Here is a 20,106-nt window from a genome sequence, read left to right on the forward strand (position 1 = left end):
ATTGGAGAACGCCAGAATCTTAACAAGGACACGCCAATCACTTTCCTCTACAAGCTCGCAGGCATACGAGATATAGTTGCCCTCCGTGACCAACCCGCTAAGAACGCACATGCCCGAGGAAATGAGCCCAGGTTCGATGTCAACACAGCACCACCACAGCCAAGTTTGGTTAGCTGGACAATATGCATATTTGTAAAACAGCTCGAGCAGCTTCAGACTTTAAAAGGAAACACACGGGTCTAGCCCGTCCCGTGCCTTTCTTGTTCTTGTTCAAACTGTTGTTCACAAAAGCGAGATTCTCACTCTTTAAAACTACAATGAGTGTTTTGTGCAAGCAAAGCACGAAATGATCACAAACGAACACTCTCGCCCTCTTCATCATAGCCCTTATTTAGTACCACCGCGACGATGCCAAGGGCTCCGCGAGAAATTCAATCAAATTCTTCGCGATAACTGACGTCATCAAGCCATCGAAGAGCTTCTGGACTGCACACGTTTTCCTGGTGAAAAAGAAAGACGGAACGCTTGGTTTTGAGTTGATACCACCGCTTAAATATCATAACGGAGAAGAACTTCTAACCGCTCCCCTGCATCCAAGGCACCCTGGATCGGCTCTACAAAGCAATGTCTTGACCTTGGACTTGAAGAAGGGGTACTGACACACTGAGGTCGACTCAAGAGACCGGGACAACATAGCGTTCATCATACCAGAAAGTCATTTGAGTTCAAAGTTTTACCGCTCGACCGGTGCTCTGCTCCAGCCACATTCAGGCATGTAATGCATAAATTACTGGTTGGCCTGGTGTGTCAGATTTCTCTTTTAATGGATTGGAAAATTACTGCTTGTGTTTGCAGGTCCTATTCAAAAGCCGAAGCCAACTACTTAACTACCGAGGAGCGGTTCGCGATCCTCAGGGTAATGTCGGAATTCCGTGCGTACCTTTACGGTCGACCATCAAGGTAGCGATCACGATAAGCTCTGCTGGCTCCGTAACATAAGATACCCCTACCGTTGCCTAGTTCAAAGTTGCTTATGCCTTCAAGATTTCGGCACAATAGTTGTCGGGCGTTTAGGTCTAGCTGCAAGTATTGTGACGAAGACTGACTGTAACGAGCCTCCGTTGACATGCCGTCAAAAGAAAACGAGGAAACGCATTCTTGGGACCGGTAAAAGCAGCGGTAGCGTGCAGGAGGAGCGCTCAGACCATGACATCCTAGCTGAGGAGAACGTCGGACACAACAAGGCTTAGCGGCTTCTTCTTTCACCAAAAAAATTAACACAGGAAATTCTGCAGGGCATTACACGATGAGTCGCAGTAGGGTATCTCTGGATAGCGCGCTTGTTGCACCACATCAAGAAGTGTTACTGGCCGCGGTTACCAGCAAACATTGTCCATTACGTGATAACGTGCCGTGAGTGTCATCGACGCAGTATAACACCGATGAGACCTGCTGGGCTACTGAACCCGATAACGCCTCGACAAAGCCCTTTCACCATAGAGCGATGGGCCTGATTGGCCCTTTTCCAACTTCATCAACGGGCAAGAAATGAATCATCATGGTTACCAGTTACATCACCCGCTGCACCGAAGTGCGAGACCTGCCTAGTGGTTCTACAGCAGAAGCGCCGAAGTTGTTCGTCGAACTAACTACCCTGCGTAACGGCGCCAGCGCAGTGCTTATCACTCACTGGGTAACAACATTTATTGGCGGTGCTTTCGCAAGCCATAATAACCTGTTGTCATAGAAGGCACTGGCGCACAACAGCATAACATCCACAAACTAGCGGACTTACCGAACGGCTGAACAAGACCATCATAGATATGATTGATATGTACGTCAGTGCTGAACATAAGGCATAGGACACTATCCTGTCCTACGCGATCTATATCTACGCCACCACCATCCAGGAGACTCGTTGTGTGAGGGCGTCCGGGCTTTATCAGGCTAAAGCACAGCCTGCCCAGGCCTGCACTCTGCGTTGCTCATGTAGCACCAGTAGTCCGGTGAACCGCAGCCGTACGCAAGGCAGCAGCATGCGCCTTTTTATTTTATTTTCGAGGTGTAGGGATAAGGAGAATACATGCAAAGCCAATCGCTGTCATTGGAAGCCTCAACTTTGTCACGACAAGTAATTGGCGTGATCCAATCTTCAAATGTCTAGAGAGCCAAGTCAGTAGTGCACCTTGTTATCCTAAACCGAGCTGTTGGCTCTTTTAGACAGACATGTGAGTTACTTTGTAAGACCTGTGGAGGAGTTGACCTAGACAAATATTCCTAGACAAATAGCGGGAGCTTGAATAGTCAGTTCTGTTCAGATGCCAGAGGGGGCAAAACAACCATGCTAAAAGGTTCGCGTGTTTAATCACGGAGAAATTCTTAAGAATAACCCTCATTAATTACACGAAAGCGGTCAGAGACAAAAATAATAAATCATCTAACAATGTGCACAATCCTTCAAGGAAACAAATCTAGGTCTGAGGTTCCGTCAGCTAGTTACTCTTGCTTGTGTGATATGTTCCGTAGGAAAGTAGTACTTTCTACGTAAAAGCATGCTTCATCATTCGCAGTTTTTTTTTTCACGCTAAAGGCGCGCATCGATAGCTTAGTACGTGTATTTAGCATTTAGGAGTGTTAATGTGCCAATGGTGTTTTGCAATTTAAGTAATTTTAAGCAAGTTGGGATCCCGTGCCTGGTTTCATTGATGTGCATTATTGCGATAATTGTTTTGCTGTGAATGAACCATATGCCAAAGATTTTGATCTTCATTACTTATTTCCGAACCTTTGCCCTGTAGCGGTTACTGCTGAAAATGCCGGTCACGATATACGAGCGCACACGTACGCACTTATCCCATTTACTACGTAAACCCAAAAATGCATATTTATTCGGCGACGAACTTCCATATTGTATTTACGTTCTTCATTTAGTGAGACTGAAGAATTAGCAAATCTCGTCAGAAATGTATCGCATGGTGGTTATCCTCTCATTTCGTAGCTAGTGCAGCGTCTCGAGTTAGTGGGTTGGCTTCCTGCAACAAAGTCAAAGATAACAAATTTCTGCACGTCTACTCTCTCATGCCGGGAAACCGTAGAACCCAAAAAGCTCTAAAAGCATTCGGAAGCGCGGCTGACGGCGCAAAATCAAGGTTGCAGCGCTCTCCAACAAGCTGCGACCGCAGGGGGCAACTATGCCCAAATCGCAGGCCGTAAGAATACAGTGCCCATAGCGGCATTCAGTTCGGCCGTGGTATGGCAGGCCCCCCTTATCAAACCCGAAGCAATGCTTCCTGACGTCACAGACGAGAACAACCGTGCCACCTACCTTCAGCACGCTGAGGAATCCCGACTCACGGCTCCGCATTAAAGACCAGCAACGATCGACGCCCGACGCTACAACTTGCGATGAGGCAACGCAGACTACAAGCGAGTAGAACTAGTCTGGGTTTGGGCGCTGCCGATTCGCCGTCGCGGACTAAGTCAGAAGTCGTTACGTACATGCTTTGGGCCGTACAAAACCCTTCGCAGAGTCGGACAACCGGGCTACTAAGTCCATCCTGACGGAGTGGCAGCATCCCAGTGGCGACGCGCGCGCCCAGAAATCGTACTTTCTGTAGGTCTCAAGCCATATCATGCACTGTGAATGATCTCTGGTGTTTAAACGCTGGTGCATTTACGTTTACTTTTTTCTGTTTATTTTGGAACGTCAAGGCGTTGGGGGAGGGGGTAATGTCGCGAACCTTTGGTTGTTTTTTAACACCTGCCAGTATATTGCCTTAGCACTGGGATGGTAGTGCACGGAGCAACCTTACGCTCTCCGTGCATCACAGGTATCTCTAAACGCGCATTTATCACTTTTTTTTAGCGCGGGATGCTCTATGACTGCTCTGCAAAAATCGCACTCAAGCACAACCACTTCCGTATTATTCCAGGCTTTTCCAGTATCCACTGGCTCGCTTGTCTAGATGCTTCTGAGCCGAAATAAAATTTAGCACTACCGCAAGCATAATGTGCATTCGTAGATCAGCGATCGCCACCGGCTCTTGCTGCTGTCGCCTTTGCGGATTTGCTTAGTTCCTTTGCGGGTGGAAGTCAGCCAAATAAAGAGTTTCTTTCATTGCAGTCTCAATTGCATTGGTTGTGCTCTGTGGCATTGTCCCTACCAAGTGAAAATATATAAAATTATGCCGGTGGTGTAATCTTTGTGCCGTATCTTCTCACTGTAGACAAGAAATTGAAGTCATTGCTGCCAAATCTGCTTTGTAGCACAGTCCAGAAAAAAAGCCGATTTTATGCCTATATATTACGATGAAGGTAAATGAAATATCATACCAATGTATGTATGTATATATATATATATATATATATATATATATATATATATATATATATATATATATATATATATATATATATATATATATATATATATATGCCTGCTCCCATCTGTCACCACTGCCAGCTCATATGCTCGTGCCGCCGTAGCCCGAGCTGATGCTGCCCGCGTTGTTGCTCACAACCGACTCGCAGTCGCCCAGCACTCCAAGAAACGTCGCTATTATTCCTGTCATCGCAACACCGAGTATTCTTGCGGCTCTCTCGTGCTGCTTTGGACTCCAGCTCGCCGCGTTGGCTTTTCGGAAAAACTTTTGCCCCGGTATACAGGACCCTACCGTATTTTCACGACAAGTGACACCAGTGGCATACGAAATTGCGCCCTTGCATCCCGTCCGCCATGCCTCTACACCACGCACCGAGACGGTCCATGTTGCACGCCTAAAACCATACTACATTGTCCCTGGTTTGGACGCTAGTACGCACCGGGACGGTGCTTTTCAGCCGGCGGGGTAGTGTCACATTAGGGGTGCATACGCATAAGGAAAGAAGAAGAAGACTCTCGTGAGTTTGAGAGAAGACGACGTTCAACAGTTTCGGCTGGTGCCTACAGAGAATATATGTTTGAAAGCCTTGTCTTCGGTGTCCGCCCTCTGCTACAAGCTGAACTACCCCGTAACAATATATTGTTACGTGGTGGCATGACAAGCGATGGAACACGGCGACACAACAGAAACAAAACGACATGATGGCATGACGATGAAATATGCTTTAATGGCCAGCGGCTCGGAGCGAGTGCCCCACCCCGCGCCACTGCCCGCTTCGTCATCTTCGTAGCATTACCCGGGGTCACCGAGCGATCGTCCCGATCGATTGTTAGAAATCCAATGCATGACGTGACGATGAACACAGACACAGGATTAGGACATGAAACGCTGGACATCACAATGAATGCGACGATGGAATGAATGCTTGCCCCAGAGCATCAGGTCCAATCTTCACCGTTTGCCGAAGGCCAAGGCTCATGAACACGCCGAACGGCTTGGGCGGGGGTGCTCTCTTCGCTCGAGTGGTCATGAGGTCGCTTCGTCGTAGGGTCGGTCGGGTCGGCCGGGTCGGCTTTGGGTTCTTCCTGATCGTCATGTGTTGTGGTCAAGGCTGAGGACGGGGCTGGGGAGAGCGGCTGGTCGGGTCTGAACACAAAGGGCTGGGGTAAAGCTGGGCGGCGATCTGCACGGGCTCTCGGATGCGTTACTTCTCCGCGACATGTGACATTATGTATTGTTATAGTGTGGTGACATTATGCATTCATCTTTCTTTGCTTTAATTCTTGTATAAGTTCTACGCGCTTTTGTTTGATTTGTGAGGTTTTAGTTTATATTTTCTTCTCTTCATTGGTAGTTTTACGAATGTATAAGCGATAACTAATTTTGTTATGTTTATTGTAAAGTTACTGATGTCTCTAACTTTGACGATTGCTGCCTGCAGCCTATGAACTTTTTCCATTGGACCCTTTACTAGCCGCTGGCTATGGGTCCAAGCAGTGTCTGCCTAATTTCCTGTAGCGTACCAAAAAAAACAATAATGAAAAATAAAAAAAAAACCCGGCGTACGGTTGGCTTCGATGGCGCAAGGCGAGGATGGGGATGAACCGCACCTCCAACCAAATGTTACGTGGTGGCATGACAAGCGATGAAACACGGCGACACAATAGAAACAGAACTACATGATGACATGACGATGAAATATTCTTTAATGGCCAGCGGGCTTGGAGCGAGTGCTCCGCCCCGCGCCACTGCCCGCTTCGTCATCTTCCTAGCAAAATTTATATATATATTGTTACGAACGAAGAGGAAGAAGAAAGCAGTGGCGTGGGCAGGAGCGCGCGCGCTTCCATATTCATTAAACGTCATCTCACGACCATCGAGCACCTTGGCTTGTTGCGGCCTCTTCCGCCAGATGGACGGTGCGGTGCTGGATCGCAGGGTCCGCGCTTCGCAGCAGGGTATCCCAGGCTTCTCTACTTGTAATATTTTGCCCTATCCCTGGAGATTGTGGGCAGTCCCAAATTATGTGGTCGAGGGTCCCTCTCGCCCCACAGTGTTTGCAGAGATCATTGTCCCTAAGGTCTGGTAGCGAGTGAAACGCCGAGACCGGGTTCATGAAAGTATTAGTTTGTAGCCGCCTCCACGCGACAGCTTCTCTATTATTTATTGTAACATCTGGCGGGGGTACCAGTCTACGTCCCAATTTATAATGGTCGATGATTTCCCCGTAATTTAGCAGACGCTCGTCGTATGCCCAGTGTTCGGGGGGCTCGACGGCTACCCGGAAGTAGAGAGCTCGGGCTAGCTCGTTAGCCGCCTCGTTACCAGGGACGGCAGCTTGAGCTGGTGTCCAAATAACTGAATTTTCCTATTTATCGTTCTTTGGGTGAGGAGTTTGGCCGCCTCCAGCGATATCGGCTCGACGGCTACCCGGAAGTAGGGAGCTCGGGCTAGCTCGTTAGCCGCCTCGTTACCAGGGACAGCAGCTTGCGCTGGTGTCCAAATAACTGAATTTTCCTATTTATCGTTCTTTGGGTGAGGAGTTTGGCCGCCTCCAGCGATATCCTCCCCTTCCCAAAATTTTGAATGGCAGTTTTGCTGTGGCTACCTGCCAGCCTCTAATCCGCGGGCGCACGACTCCCCGTTTCCGATGGAATTAAAAGTTGTACAACCAACCAAATTGAGCACATTCTCTCTGTACTCTGTTCTCCTGTTGTTATCGCTTGCTGCCACGTAACATTTGGTGGAGATGCTGAGTTCGTCATCCCCATCCTCGCCTTGGAGCATCGACGCCATCTGTAAACCGGGGTCATCAACCGAGGGCCCAGGGACATCGCCGAGCAGCTTCGCCCGAGCCTTTCAAGCCTAGACCTGACCAGCTACCACCGCCCAGCCCCCAGCTCGGTCCTGAAGACAAGAACAGGCACACCAATCAGAACCGAGACGAAGGACCCGAAAGACTCCAACGACCCGAAGGAACCGATTGACACGAACACGCAACCCCGCCCCGCCCAAGCTGCCCGACGTGACCTCGAGCCATCGGTCCCATGGACTCTAGTGACGGATGTTTGACAGCTCCAGGGGAGGCGGATCACCCACGCATCAGACATCGCATCGGCAATCTGTTCTATTCTTACTTCTTTCTCTTCTTCAAGCATCCAGGCACGCCTATCATCATGCCATGGAATCATCATCGGTAAACTTCCTCGTCTACGATCGGGACGACCGCTCGGTGACCCCCGGTCATGTTACGGACGAAGGAGGAAGAAGAGGGCAGTGGCGTGGGCAGGAGCGTGCGCGCTAGGCCTGCTCACAGATTCATTAAACGTCATATCACGACCATCGAGCATCTTCTCTCTGTCCTCTGTTCTCCTGTTGCCATCGTTTGCCGCCACGTAACAATATATATATTTCTCACTTACCAGTCGTATGCATCACACGATCAACACCGGGTCCGCACCTCCGATACGCCTGAAGCCCTATCGGGTCTCAGCAGCTGAAGGTAAGGTAATCGATGATGAAGGTCAAGAGATGCTAAAGTGCGGCATTATTCGAGAATCTTCTAATCCATTGGGCAGCTCCAGTCATCTTTGTTAGAAAGGTTTTGTGTTGACTACCTTCGCTTAAATACAGTAACGAAGAAAGATGTCTACCCAATTCCACGTATAGATGACGCTATAGACCGTCTGCATTCAGCTGCATACTTTTCTTCTATTGACTTGAGATCAGGCTACTGGCAAAGTCCCATGCACACTGCAGATGAAGAGAAAACGGTATTCGTAACGCCAGACGGTCTGTATGAATTTAATGTTATGCCTTTTGGATTATGTAATGCACATGCCACATTCGAGCGATTCATGGATACAGTGCTGCGTGGACTAAAATGGCAAATCTGTTTATGTTATTTGGACGACGTTGTAATTTTTGGGAAAACATTTTGTGAGCACAGCAGTCGTCTGGATATCGCGCTTAATTGCATGAAACGAGCTAGACTTATACTGAATTCGAAGAAGTGTCATTTTGGGGATGGTGAAACAATTGTCTTGGTCACTTAGTTGATAAAGAAGGTGTTCTACCGCATCCAAAGAAAATTGAAGCTGTCAAAAGTTTTAAGGTGCCCCAATCAGTGAATAAGCTGCAGAGCTATTTAGGTCTATGCTCGTACTTTCGACGCGTTATACCAGGGTCTGCAGATATAGCCTACACAGCACCTCCACCACAACTGTTACGTGCTGACTACGCACAGGGGGTTTATTTACAGTGGGATTGATGGAAGCAGGACCACAACTACAAATGTCCTTCTGACCCTCGTTCTCCTTTTTCCTCTACCGATCGTCCGACGGTTCATCTTCTTCCGTCGATGTGCTATGGTGTGTGACGATAAATGTATATATATATATATATATATATATATATATATATATATATATATATATATATATATATATATATATATATATTGAGGAAACGAAGAAACACTTTTTTACAGATTACAGTTTGTTGATTTCTAAATACCTATGCAAACTGTCACTATATTTTTCAATGCAGGATTAGGCCTGGACGATCACAGCGACGCTGACTCTTTAGGTAAGAAGTCGCCTTTAACAGAGTTTGTATACCCGCATTGTCATCTTTTACGTAGTTTGACACGGCTGCTGGCGAATTTCGCACTTCACTATAATATACGTTATTGATAATGCCTTAAAAGACCAGTAGAACGATTCTCGCGTCTTCCAGTAACTTTTTATTTGTACTAAGTCTTGCCGGAGAAGTTACTTTGAGGTGTTTTAGAAAAAATATTCGACGCAGTATAAATGAATATTTGTACTGAAAGAAAGTAGGTCCTTGGACCAATATTTTACGGCGTAATACGTTTCACGGAGCCCACCACGAATGGCCGCGCGGATGAGGACCCTCCAATGTCAAAGACGAAAGAAACGAGAAGAAAGCGAGAGTGTTTGCTATTGTGGAATGTAAGGGAGATGTAGAGGAAGAAATTGAAAGGCCACTGTCATGGATTGTGAGGAGGAAATGGGAAGAAGAGAATCAAAAATTTCTTAGCGACTCTAAATGTTACTTATGCTTCTGAACGCGTATGATTATTCTGCCACGGGTTTGGGCACCTAATAATTACAGCACTGCACTTAAGTGTGCTTAAGGTCGGAAATATCAAAAGCCACGTTAGAGGACAGCTTTCACTAACTGAATTGTCACTCTCACCCTACTATCGTCATCACTACTGTCGCTTCTGGCATCACTATGAACTCTATGCACCGCCAATGTCATCGCTATTACCATCATTATCTGTATCACATCAATTCCGATTGAAGACAAATGTTTTTCTTAGCATTTAGTGGCAACATTTCCGGCGCACGTTTGCTGCGAATAGCTTCTGGCGAAACTTTTCGCAGCCTTTGAGCATGGAAATGCTTTCGCCTTGATGAAGTTCTTTCTGTTGATTTTTTATTCGGTGCTCAGTTCGTCGTGTTTCGGATGAAATTTGTCATGCTGCTTGCAGTTCTGGCAGTCATATTGGCCAAAACTTCGGCTTGAAGATATGAAGCTGGAGCTGCACTCTTTGTCAGTTTGTGTCCATGACGCTACCTGGACTCGAAAGCGATTAGAATATGTATGTTATATGCAACGAGAAATGCTATAAACACTCGGAAAACTGTACAGTGAACGTCTGAATAACGATTGTGGCTCAAAAACAGGAAGTAGTGTCGTCACATTATTGTCGGCGAACTGTACGCATCGCATTGCCTGTAGTATAGGGCCGGTGTCCTTTGCTGCAGGTGTTTCTCATGATCAAAAATACGTCACAGTTTGCGGCTTATGATACACTTCGGGCGATATCAGGCGCAACAAGGAGAGCGGACTTTATCGTTATTGGACATATAGGGCTCTTGCTTTCCTTTAAATTCGATTGGATATTAGGCTTGAGGGCTAAGGATGATTAACCCTACTTTTAGGCAGTGATTCCAATTGGTGGCGCCATGCGTAAAAATTTTTGACATACATATTTTTTTTGCCAGCACTGATTCCATATTTCGACTTAGGCAAAATCATTCAACACTTGTATGTAGCGTTGTAGTGCTTTCAAACTAAAAAAAAAATTCTGTCAAAGAGGAACTGATTTCTAACCTTAAATATTTGGCGAAAAGACATTTGCGAGGTCTTTAGGATCGCCAGAGCCGATCGCCCCACATGCAGATTGCACAGACCCTCTACACGTGCACCGCACATTGCTGCCTCCACATATTTCCATCTATGCGGAGGAGCCTGTGCACGTCCGTATCGATTAACTGTATAAAAGTCCTACTTTTTTACGTGCAAAGCATTTACAGATAGATTGGTCTAGAAGGCGTCGCCACCGTCTTCGCCTTTGCCATAGCATAGAATTTAGAACAAGGAATCGCAAACTGTGACAATGGTTTTGTGCCAAACATGTGAGGAAACCTTTGATTGGGGCTGTGTTGGGGAAAACGGCATCATTTTATTCCCATTTAGTATCCATCTGTTGGTAAGGCTAGCGGCTAGTTTGCAGTATGGAAGTGAACTTAGAATGTTTTAACTCCGATTGCACGCAATACGTTATAGCTATGGGTACCTACCGTGAAATGAGGGCAGTAGTAGTCTTTGTTTCCACGAAAACGAAACGAACCATAGATGATGACCGTTTGGCAAATTTCTGTACTACTCGCTCAGTTCTAAATATTCTCGGAATGGAAATGCACCGTTAAAGGCCCTATTGCATGAACACCTGATTAGAGGCTAAAGTGTGTAATAATTTCTTGACTGGAAGCTTGTTACAGGTAATAAGTTGCTTTATTTCGCGCCATTGCATCGGAAGGATGATTGTACCCTTGTGCATCCATCGGTATATTATGAACTTATTAGCTCTCTGAGGAAGCGAAGCATCAACTTTTAAAGATAATGCTATGGCCTGCAAGGGCCAGACACTCCCGTTCACACGTTGACATGTCATCCTCCATTGTCATTTAGATGCAACGAGACAAAGAATAATATCCTGAAATGACGCAATCGTTGCCGCGACTAGCTAGCAAATGGAGCATCGAAGGCTACGGTTGACTTGAGCCGGAGTATCGGGGTCTCGATTGATCTCTCCCTTGAGAGAGTGCAGCTCCGAACAGGCAGTGTTCTCAATGGAAGCTACGGAGGTAACACTGCGCCGCAAGAAAATAATTTGGAGGAGAATATTAGGAATATTTGCTGATCAGGTGGCTGTATATGCATTCAGGTGCTCGCGTAAGTACGAGATTTATGCGCGTGTTATTGCTACTGAGGCGGGTATACGAATGAGACCACGATTATTCACAGAACGTTATATCGCACTTGATATTTTGAATGAATTTTCTCGTTGTGAAACCAGAATGAACGAACGTTCTAATGCAGATACTAGCACAGAGGGTAAGAAAGGTGTTGACGTTAAGTGACGGGCTTTGTATAGACGATTTCAGTTTTTATGACAAGGCGCCGTAATCTTGATTTTATGGTGACGCCTCGTAAAGACAATACAGGAAAAGTTCACGATTCCACTCGACGCCATCTTGGGCTGTGCGTGCTCCATTGGTGTTGCGGTGGTAGCAGTGAACCACGACTACTGCGCGTTGCTTGCGGAGGCTTTCCGGTATCGTGCTGCTATCTCTTGTATTGTTTGAGAGCGCCAGAAGACCGTAACATCCGTTTTGCACAGCGGAAACTGTTGGCATCAGCAGTAGCGGCCAGGACGACTGGGAAGGAAATCGCTTCGCTTCTGCAGACGGATTTTCGCTAGTGATGAGTTTAACATTTACCTATAAGAACGTCTATGTTTTCAGTTATAATTCACAATTGTAGTGACAACTGTAGGCACCAACGCACACGGAATTAACCTTACGGGCAGATACCGAACTCGCGATTTGCTACGACAGGTAGTTTCCAGTCATCGCCGCAGATTTGCTGTTAAGCGTTCAGCCAAACAGTCACAGCGCCAGAAAACTACTACACAGACCCGTCGCCCGGCGAATGGCCAGCCGGTAATTCTCAGCTGGACAATATATAAATGACACTAGAGAACGAATGAAAGACTATACGAGAAGAGGAAAAGGTTCCATGCATCTGCAAGTAGCCCGGGGACGGTCATCAATGGCAGCTGCGCCTGGTCGAACTTGGCTATCAGCATTCCTTCTCCTTATACTCCGTTTCACAAGCTGCTTGCAGCACTACGAAATCTAACAGCGGTCTGGGTCAATGAGGTTGGTGCGCGCTGCATGGCTTCTGTGCTCGTAATCTTTTGTGCCGTCGTCAGCGACAGGCACAAAAGATTACGAGCACAGCCATGCAGTGCGCACCACCCTTAATAGCTCAGATATCTCTCAGCTTTCGTAGTGCTGCAAACAGCTTGTAAAACGGGCTCCGGGGGTGTGCACCTTCAGTAACTTCCGACATGATTTCTCCTTGGCTTGCATCAGGTGACAACTCAGATGTCCTGGCCTGTGACGCAAATGGTTCTTCCATGTAGCGTTTGCGTACTTGGTCAACATGGCGACGAACAATCTGATGGTCTTCCGTCTCAGTCATAAGCCTTGCGCCTATAATGATTTCACCCTGCCTAGTGTGCATTTATCACCAACACCATAGCTTCTAAAAAAGTTGGTATCTCCCGGGGCGAAGCGCCAGCCATCTTAATGTTTCGCGCTGTGGGGGCTGTTTCCTAGGAGGAAAAGGCGACAATTCTCAAAACAGTCTGGACTGTTTCGGAGCATTTCTATATTTGCACAGTACCCTAGCGCAAGCGGTTGCTATATTTATGACAGGCATCTTCTTCAGGCTATCTTTCATTGTTCTGACTGCGGCGCGTTCTGGAAGCCCATTGCTTTGGTCGTGGTAGGGTGGAGTGTGAATGTGCTCTACGCCCTTCCGTTCCTCAACTCTAGCAAACTCTTCACAAGTAAATATGGTGCCATTGTCTGAAAGGATCGTTCGAGGCAGGGCAAACTGTCTCAAAAAATACTCAAACCTCCTACCGTGCTGTTCGAAGTAGCTTGAGACAGAGAAAAAGCATCAATTCATTTTCTGTGCGTGTCTACTACGATTTTCAACATTTTCTCCTTAATTGGCACGGTGAAGTCAACGTAAAGCTGTAACCACTTTTCATTGGTAGCAGGGCAGCTAACTGGTTCTCGTGAAACAGGCATTGGCAAAATAGGACACAGTTTCGACACACTGACGCAACCTGGCAGATGTCTAGGTCGGTGTCTGGTTGCCACAAGTTTTACCTCCTAACTTTCTTCATAGTTACAATACCTTGCTGGGCCTCATGCAGCAACTTAAGCAATCGGACGCATGCATTCCTTGGCACAGCTACTCGGCGACCCCACAGTACCAACCGCGCCTAAATCAACAGCTCCCGGCAGCTTTTGTAGTAACTCTTCATTTTAGAGCCTTCAACGCGAGCGGGCACTGACCAACCCTCAATCACGTACCATCGCACATTGGACAGCACCTGGTCTTTAGCAATGAGTTCCTGCAACTCCTTTCGATAAACCGCTGGCTTGTCTCACTGGGCGACGGTCAAACTGGACACAGTTTCGAAATTCTGACGCAACCCAGCAGATGTCCAGGTCGGCATCTGGCTGCTACATATTTGACCTCTTGACTTCATTCATAGTTGCAATACCCTGGTGGGCCTCATGCAGTAAAAAATTTGCGAAACAGTGCCGGCTTAAAAATGTTCTCACAAGTAGGACTATTTCCAAATTTAAATTTCTACTGCAGCTTTATTGTGGACACTTCTAAATAGCCCGGTCAACGTTCCTTCTGGATCAATTTAGGATTTCTGCTCGTAATAATATTACAAAACAATACAATAGATGAGTTATATTGCAAACAAATATTCATCCTTCCAAAGAGCTATCAGTATTTGGAATTACGTGCCTGCCGTAGCAGTAAACTGTACAACAGTTGAGCCATTTGTGAAGTGTGTTTGTGAAAGCTTCACTTTTGACACCAATTTGAGACATGCATTTTTCTCGTTACCTGGCTGCAGTGCAGTATTTTTTTCCCTCACTGCTTACATTATCGTGCGAAATTCCCTTGCCTGCACAGCTCTTTTTCCAAGGGACCAAGAAATGTTATATTGGTAATATACTGTAAACATTCCTGCTTGGAGTGAAAAGCCTTAAGTATCTACTATTAAAAGCATGAGGTTCTGTCAGTTGCTCCACCAATACAGAGGTAGTTCGTAGGCGAGTAAAACTTGCGATCTCAGACGCACAATGTCGAATGGCACGCACTCAAAATGTCAGTATGTCGAAAGATTGACAGAGTTTAGCAATGAGGTTGGGGAGCACGGCGACGCTTGTTCATGCGAAATCACATCTGGAGCGTCTCTGTTAGCCCATTGAAAAGCAAGGAGTTTGACAATTGCATGGTATTCTAAACAAAATTTAAACAGTGAAGGTCTCAAGGTTTGAAATGAAGTTCGACTGATGTAACAACATTCCTAGCTGTGTGTAACCACAGCGTTTTGTTTCTTTATTGGAATAAAAGAGGGAAAATGTGTAATTGAATGGCATAAAACCATGGATGCAAAGTAAATGGTATCAGAACAGTACAAGCGAAAAAAAGGGGGGGGGGGATGAAGTGCAATGATTATGCAAAGGACGTGAAATACAGTTCGCTTAGGCTTTCTATATATGCACAGTGGTGATAAATCCCTACATACTGAGGTAAGCGCGGGTATCCCGTCTTCACTTGTATCAAGTGAGCGAAACCTTGCTTTATTTATAACTGACACGGGCGCCAGACTCCGTGTTAAAAGTGGTGTCTGTTGCGTCTTTGAAATATTGTAAAACACCTACTGGTATTATCCATATTCTCATATGATTAATATAGGCATATAATTCATATTTTGCAAATGCTTTGTGCTTACTTACAACTTTATTTTGAACCATATAGATTATGATGAAGACTACGATTCGCAGGAAACCCATCGTAAGTGTTTTAACATTGCCTTCTATGTGGTCTACAAACATTCTACGCTTATCACATGTAATGTCTTGTATTTTCCAATGCACTTCCTGCTAGCTGATATGTGTGTAAAATCTGTATAATTTCCACGAGTTAAACGCCTGAAATGAAATAAGTATATGAGGGACGCTTTAGTAAAGCATTGACAGCCGGGTAATGCAACCACTTAGGGCGATCTCATGTGCACTGACGTCTCACAGCACGCTTGCGCATTGCACTTAGGCAGTAATATTACCCGTATATAGTGGCAGGTTAGTTTACGGTTACGTCGGCTCTGTAGTAGGTCTGGAACACTGAGCCGCAACACTGGCGTATAGTGAAAAGTCTGCATTTCTAGTACTACTAAGTTAGAAATAAAATAGGCTGATATATAAAAGACTGCCATCATAAAGGAGACCGTGAACAGTAAAGACTAGATAAATATAATCTAAAGCGAATCTTTGCTCAACGAATATTGGCTTCAGTTTCAGATATTGCATGTACATTGCGTCCCCTACAATGTATCGCATTTTAGTTCGACATGTCCACATCAAGCTTTCGAGAGGTTTCCAAACGCTTTGGAAATAGTCATGATTGCATAGGAAGTTTTTTTACTTCACTATTTTCGAAGAGCACCTTTGAGCGGTTCGTTGAATACAAGCTTGAAAGAGTATGATTTATATTGAAAGATCTCCTAAATAGCGAACAGTGCAATCTGGAGAGAATGATTAGAAAAAAATCTTGTGAAGAAACGCCCCTCGTTCAGAAGGTGAGGTGATGCGGTTAACATCGTTGGAGAGTATTTATACAGCAGTAACATCGCCTTGGCGATTTCACCAGTTCAGGTACCGAGCTTTCTCCCAATACAAGGATGATATCAGTCTCTAGGATCAGGTCCCGGTATGTCTAGGAGTCTATTTTGACCTTGTTTTCACAAACACTACACTGGCCTGCTAAATGCTTGAAGGCTCCAGACACTCATTATGATATTAGGGAAATGCTTATACAGCGGAGGTAGGTACGCCAGCATGTCTCGGTGCATTTGCGAATTCCAAGCTGGTTCGAGAGCTACTACCTTATCGGGGAGCAGCATTTTGTTCAAGACTCAATGTCGGACGAGTTGCATTATCTCGGGACAGTTTTCCGGTCTAGACACCTCCATCTCATTCGTGAGTAGCCGCCTTCTCGTTCATTTGCAAAAATGACGTCCGAGGCGCTGTGTTTAACTGGTAGCTCCATAGTATAGTTCCAACTTTGAGCTCCTGGACTGATTTTCTATGAGAAGATTGTGCAGGAATTTACTTCGCCTATGATTTATTGGTGGCTGCAAATTCAGGTTCTTCGATATACCCATTTTACCTACGACCCTCGGAGCCACTTGTCGTTTAAAGGAGGTTGATAGCTGTATCAACGTACCAATTTCGACCCTTGGCCGTATTATAACTGGAGTGATTTGTTTGTTACGATTGCGATAGTGCAGAACACTTTTCTGAGATCATTTTCACCAGCAATATCGGTATAATGCCCAGAAAAAAATTATGGGGGAAAATAAGTTCCGTCTTGAAGATTTGAGACGATAGCGTTGAGAACCACTCCACCTTTAAAGCCCCGCTTCAACCAAGCCGAATAAATTTACCAGCGAGGCGTTAAAAAAACGGAAAGGCAAACGTCCAGGCAGGCTGATTGTGTTTTACAACTCCTGCCAAATATAACATCAGATAACTGTACGGCCGGTCACTGTGCGCTCACGTAAGATGCCAGCGACCGCCTCACAGCACTAAGGCCTGTGATGTTTCATTCACAATGCTGATTCTGGGTCCGGCGCTGACGCCTGAGTTTGCAGTGAACGGCGCCTTTAAGGCCATCGCGTTAATGGCGCTTGCATATTCGAAAAGTAGGCAAAAAGAATATAACAACATTGTTGTTTAGCAATGATTAAAAATAAGCAAACAGTGGCAAACGTAAAGCGCGTAACTGATCATTTTCGTTCACTCTTCTATGCAAACGTGTAATGAGTGGCCCTGCACAGGGATAAAAATGTTTTGACGGACTATAGACTTTGACACAATTTGGCGCATTAATTTACCGATTAAAATCAGTTGCTTTAGTGTGCTGTAGTGAAAATGTGTTACTCATACAATAGGTGTACAACCCAGATATGACATATTTTTATGCTACGTGTTATTTCACAGTCGAGCAGAAGGGATATTTTGAGCTCAAATGTGCTGCATGCAAGCTTGCACGACTACAGCAGAGCAGGTGCGAATCTCACGCGTGCGGATAAATCTCGCACATGTAGGTCCTCTTAAACGCACTGTAACACTTGCGAGTGAAAAGATAGATATTGTATAATATGATTAGGCAAATTGTATACAACAATAAATATGACGGGAATGAAATGGGAAATTCAGGAATATATTGTTACGACGTTTATTTACACATATGTTAGGATGCGCTGGAGATTAGCACACCACAGCGGACAGACCGAGCTTCCTCGTCCTCTTCTCGTTATTCCGCCAAACCTCATCTTCCTTCAATAAAGACCGCGGGAAGTGCGTGACACTGCCCCCTTCGCAGACGATGCCAGCCGGGCGAGTCAAGGTTCGTCACGTTGATAGAAGGGCTTCATGCGGGCCACGTAGACTACTTGAGGCTTCCGAGAACAACGCCCTTGGGTGGTCAGGCGAGAGACAACAAAGTTTACTACGCTGAAGCGTTCCAGTACAACGAAAGGGCCAGTATAGTGGGCAATAGTTTCTGGCACAAGCCGCGCTTACGCAACGGCGTCCAAAGCCACACCAAGTCACCAGGGGCATAATAAACATCTTGATGACGCTTGTCGTAGCGTTGTTTGTAGCGTTCCTGGGAGGCTAGAGTGCGAAGTCTAGCGAGTCGACGAGCTTCTTCAGCCAAAGAGAGAGTATGCGCTAGTGAAGTTTCAGCAGGGAGTGAGAATAGCAGAAACGTGTCCAAAGTGCTTCGTGGAGGTCGTGCATAAAGAAGAAAAACGGACTGTAGCCTGTCGTTTCGTGCTTAGCAGTGTTAAATGCGTATGTTATAAACGGAAGGACTTCATCCCAGTTTTTGTGGCGGGAATCGACATACATTGCGAGCATATTGCTAAACGTCCGATTGGTGCGTTCGGTAAGACCGTTTGTTTGTGGGTGGTAAGGAGTTGAATGGCGAAAATGGGTTGAGCAGAGGCAGAGAAGTTCTTCTAACCCTTCTGCCGTAAACTGTCGTTCACGATCGCTTATTAACACACAAGGAGGCCCATGTCGAAGAATGATGGACCGTAGGAGGAACGCCGAGACATCAGAAGCAGTGGCTCATGGTATAGCAGCAGTTTCACAGTACTGCATAAGGTAGTCTACGCACACTATGACCCAGCGGTTTCCGTTGGAGGAACGGGGAAACGGTCCTAGAAGATCAATTCCCGCCTGTTCGAATCGGGTTCGTGGTGGCGTTATAGGATGAAGATGGCCCGGCGGTGAGCAGGTTGGGTGCTTGAAATGCTGGAACTGGAGGCAGCTGGCCACATAACGTTGAGTAGTTTGACGCATCTTCGGCCAATAAAAACGTTTCTTAGTGCTGTGCAATGTCCTCGCGAAACCCAAGTGTCCAGCTGTGGCATCGTCGTGCATTACCCGAAGAACCTGACACCTAAGCCTTGTAGGAACTACCAGAAGAAGCCGCTCACCTACTGACGAGTAGTTCTTCCTGTATAGTAAACCGTCACGAATGCAGAATGAGGTCGTAGGGTTCCGAGAACTTGCTGCATCAAAAAGCGGCGCCAACTCGTTGTCGTTCCGCTGCGCAATCTTGAATTCACCAACATCAGGGAAACTTGTAGAGATAGCAGTTATATATTCATCAAAGACCTCATTGTCGCAATCAGTAGTTTCAAGTGGCAACCGTGACAGGCAGTCAGCATCACCGTGCTTACGACCACTCTTAAAAGACACAGTAAAATTGAATTCTTGAAGGCACAAAGTCCACCGCGCAAGGCGTCCACAGGGGTCACGAAGGTTTACAAGCCAACATGAGGACACACACACACACACAATTTTCCGTCACAATTTTAAATGCACATACAAAAATATATGACCTAAACCGTTGTACACCGAATACAAGAGCTAAGCATTCCTGTTCAGTTACTGTGTAATTACGCTCAGCCTTGCTCAAAGAACGGCTTGCATATGCAACCACATGCTCATCGCCATTGTTGACGCTGTATGAGCACAGCACCAACTTCAACTGCGCTGGCTTCAGTGTGAAGTTCTGTTGGAGCTGATGGACAGAAGTGGCGTAGTACTGGTCCTGATGTCAAAATAAATTTTAACGGACGAAAGGCAGAGTAACAATCGGCAGTCCACTTGAAAGGCACATCTTTTTGCAGAAGACAAGTAAGGGGATATACTAGATCAGCAAACGTCGGAACAAAACGCCGAAAATAGGAGCAAAGACCCCAAAAACTCCTGAGCTGTTTTAACGATTTCGGCGGTTTAAAACAAGTGACAGCTTCGATCTTTTTCGGGTCAGGCCTGATTACATCCTTCCCTATGAGATGTCCAAGTACCACAGTCTGGCGTTCACCAAAACGAGATTTCTTGGAATTGAGTACCAGCCAGCCTTCTCAATACACTCCGAGACAATTTCTAATCGACTGTTGTGTTCATGAAAAATAGTCCCGAATATCACTACATCGTCC

At 46.0% G+C, this 20,106-nt stretch overlaps 1 protein-coding gene across 25 annotated transcripts in view; it reads left to right on the plus strand.

The window, feature by feature from the left end:
• Positions 1–20,106, plus strand: part of LOC146195028 (uncharacterized) — a 413,834-nt gene that overhangs the window by 377,234 nt on the left and 16,494 nt on the right. For 23 of the 25 annotated variants that reach the window (XM_084597655.1, XM_084597641.1, XM_084597654.1 and 20 more), the window contains 2 exons: positions 8,931–8,969; positions 15,345–15,380. In XM_084597655.1, coding sequence (XP_084453781.1) covers positions 8,931–8,969; positions 15,345–15,380 — 75 coding nt within the window. The remainder of the gene's footprint in view (positions 1–8,930; positions 8,970–15,344; positions 15,381–20,106) is intronic. The other 2 variants (XM_084597638.1, XM_084597631.1) reach the window with 1 other exon arrangement.

Source organism: Amblyomma maculatum, chromosome 3 (genome assembly GCF_055883805.1).
Source record: "Amblyomma maculatum isolate TAMU_Amacu chromosome 3, ASM5588380v1, whole genome shotgun sequence".
Classification (NCBI taxonomy): domain Eukaryota; kingdom Metazoa; phylum Arthropoda; class Arachnida; order Ixodida; family Ixodidae; genus Amblyomma; species Amblyomma maculatum.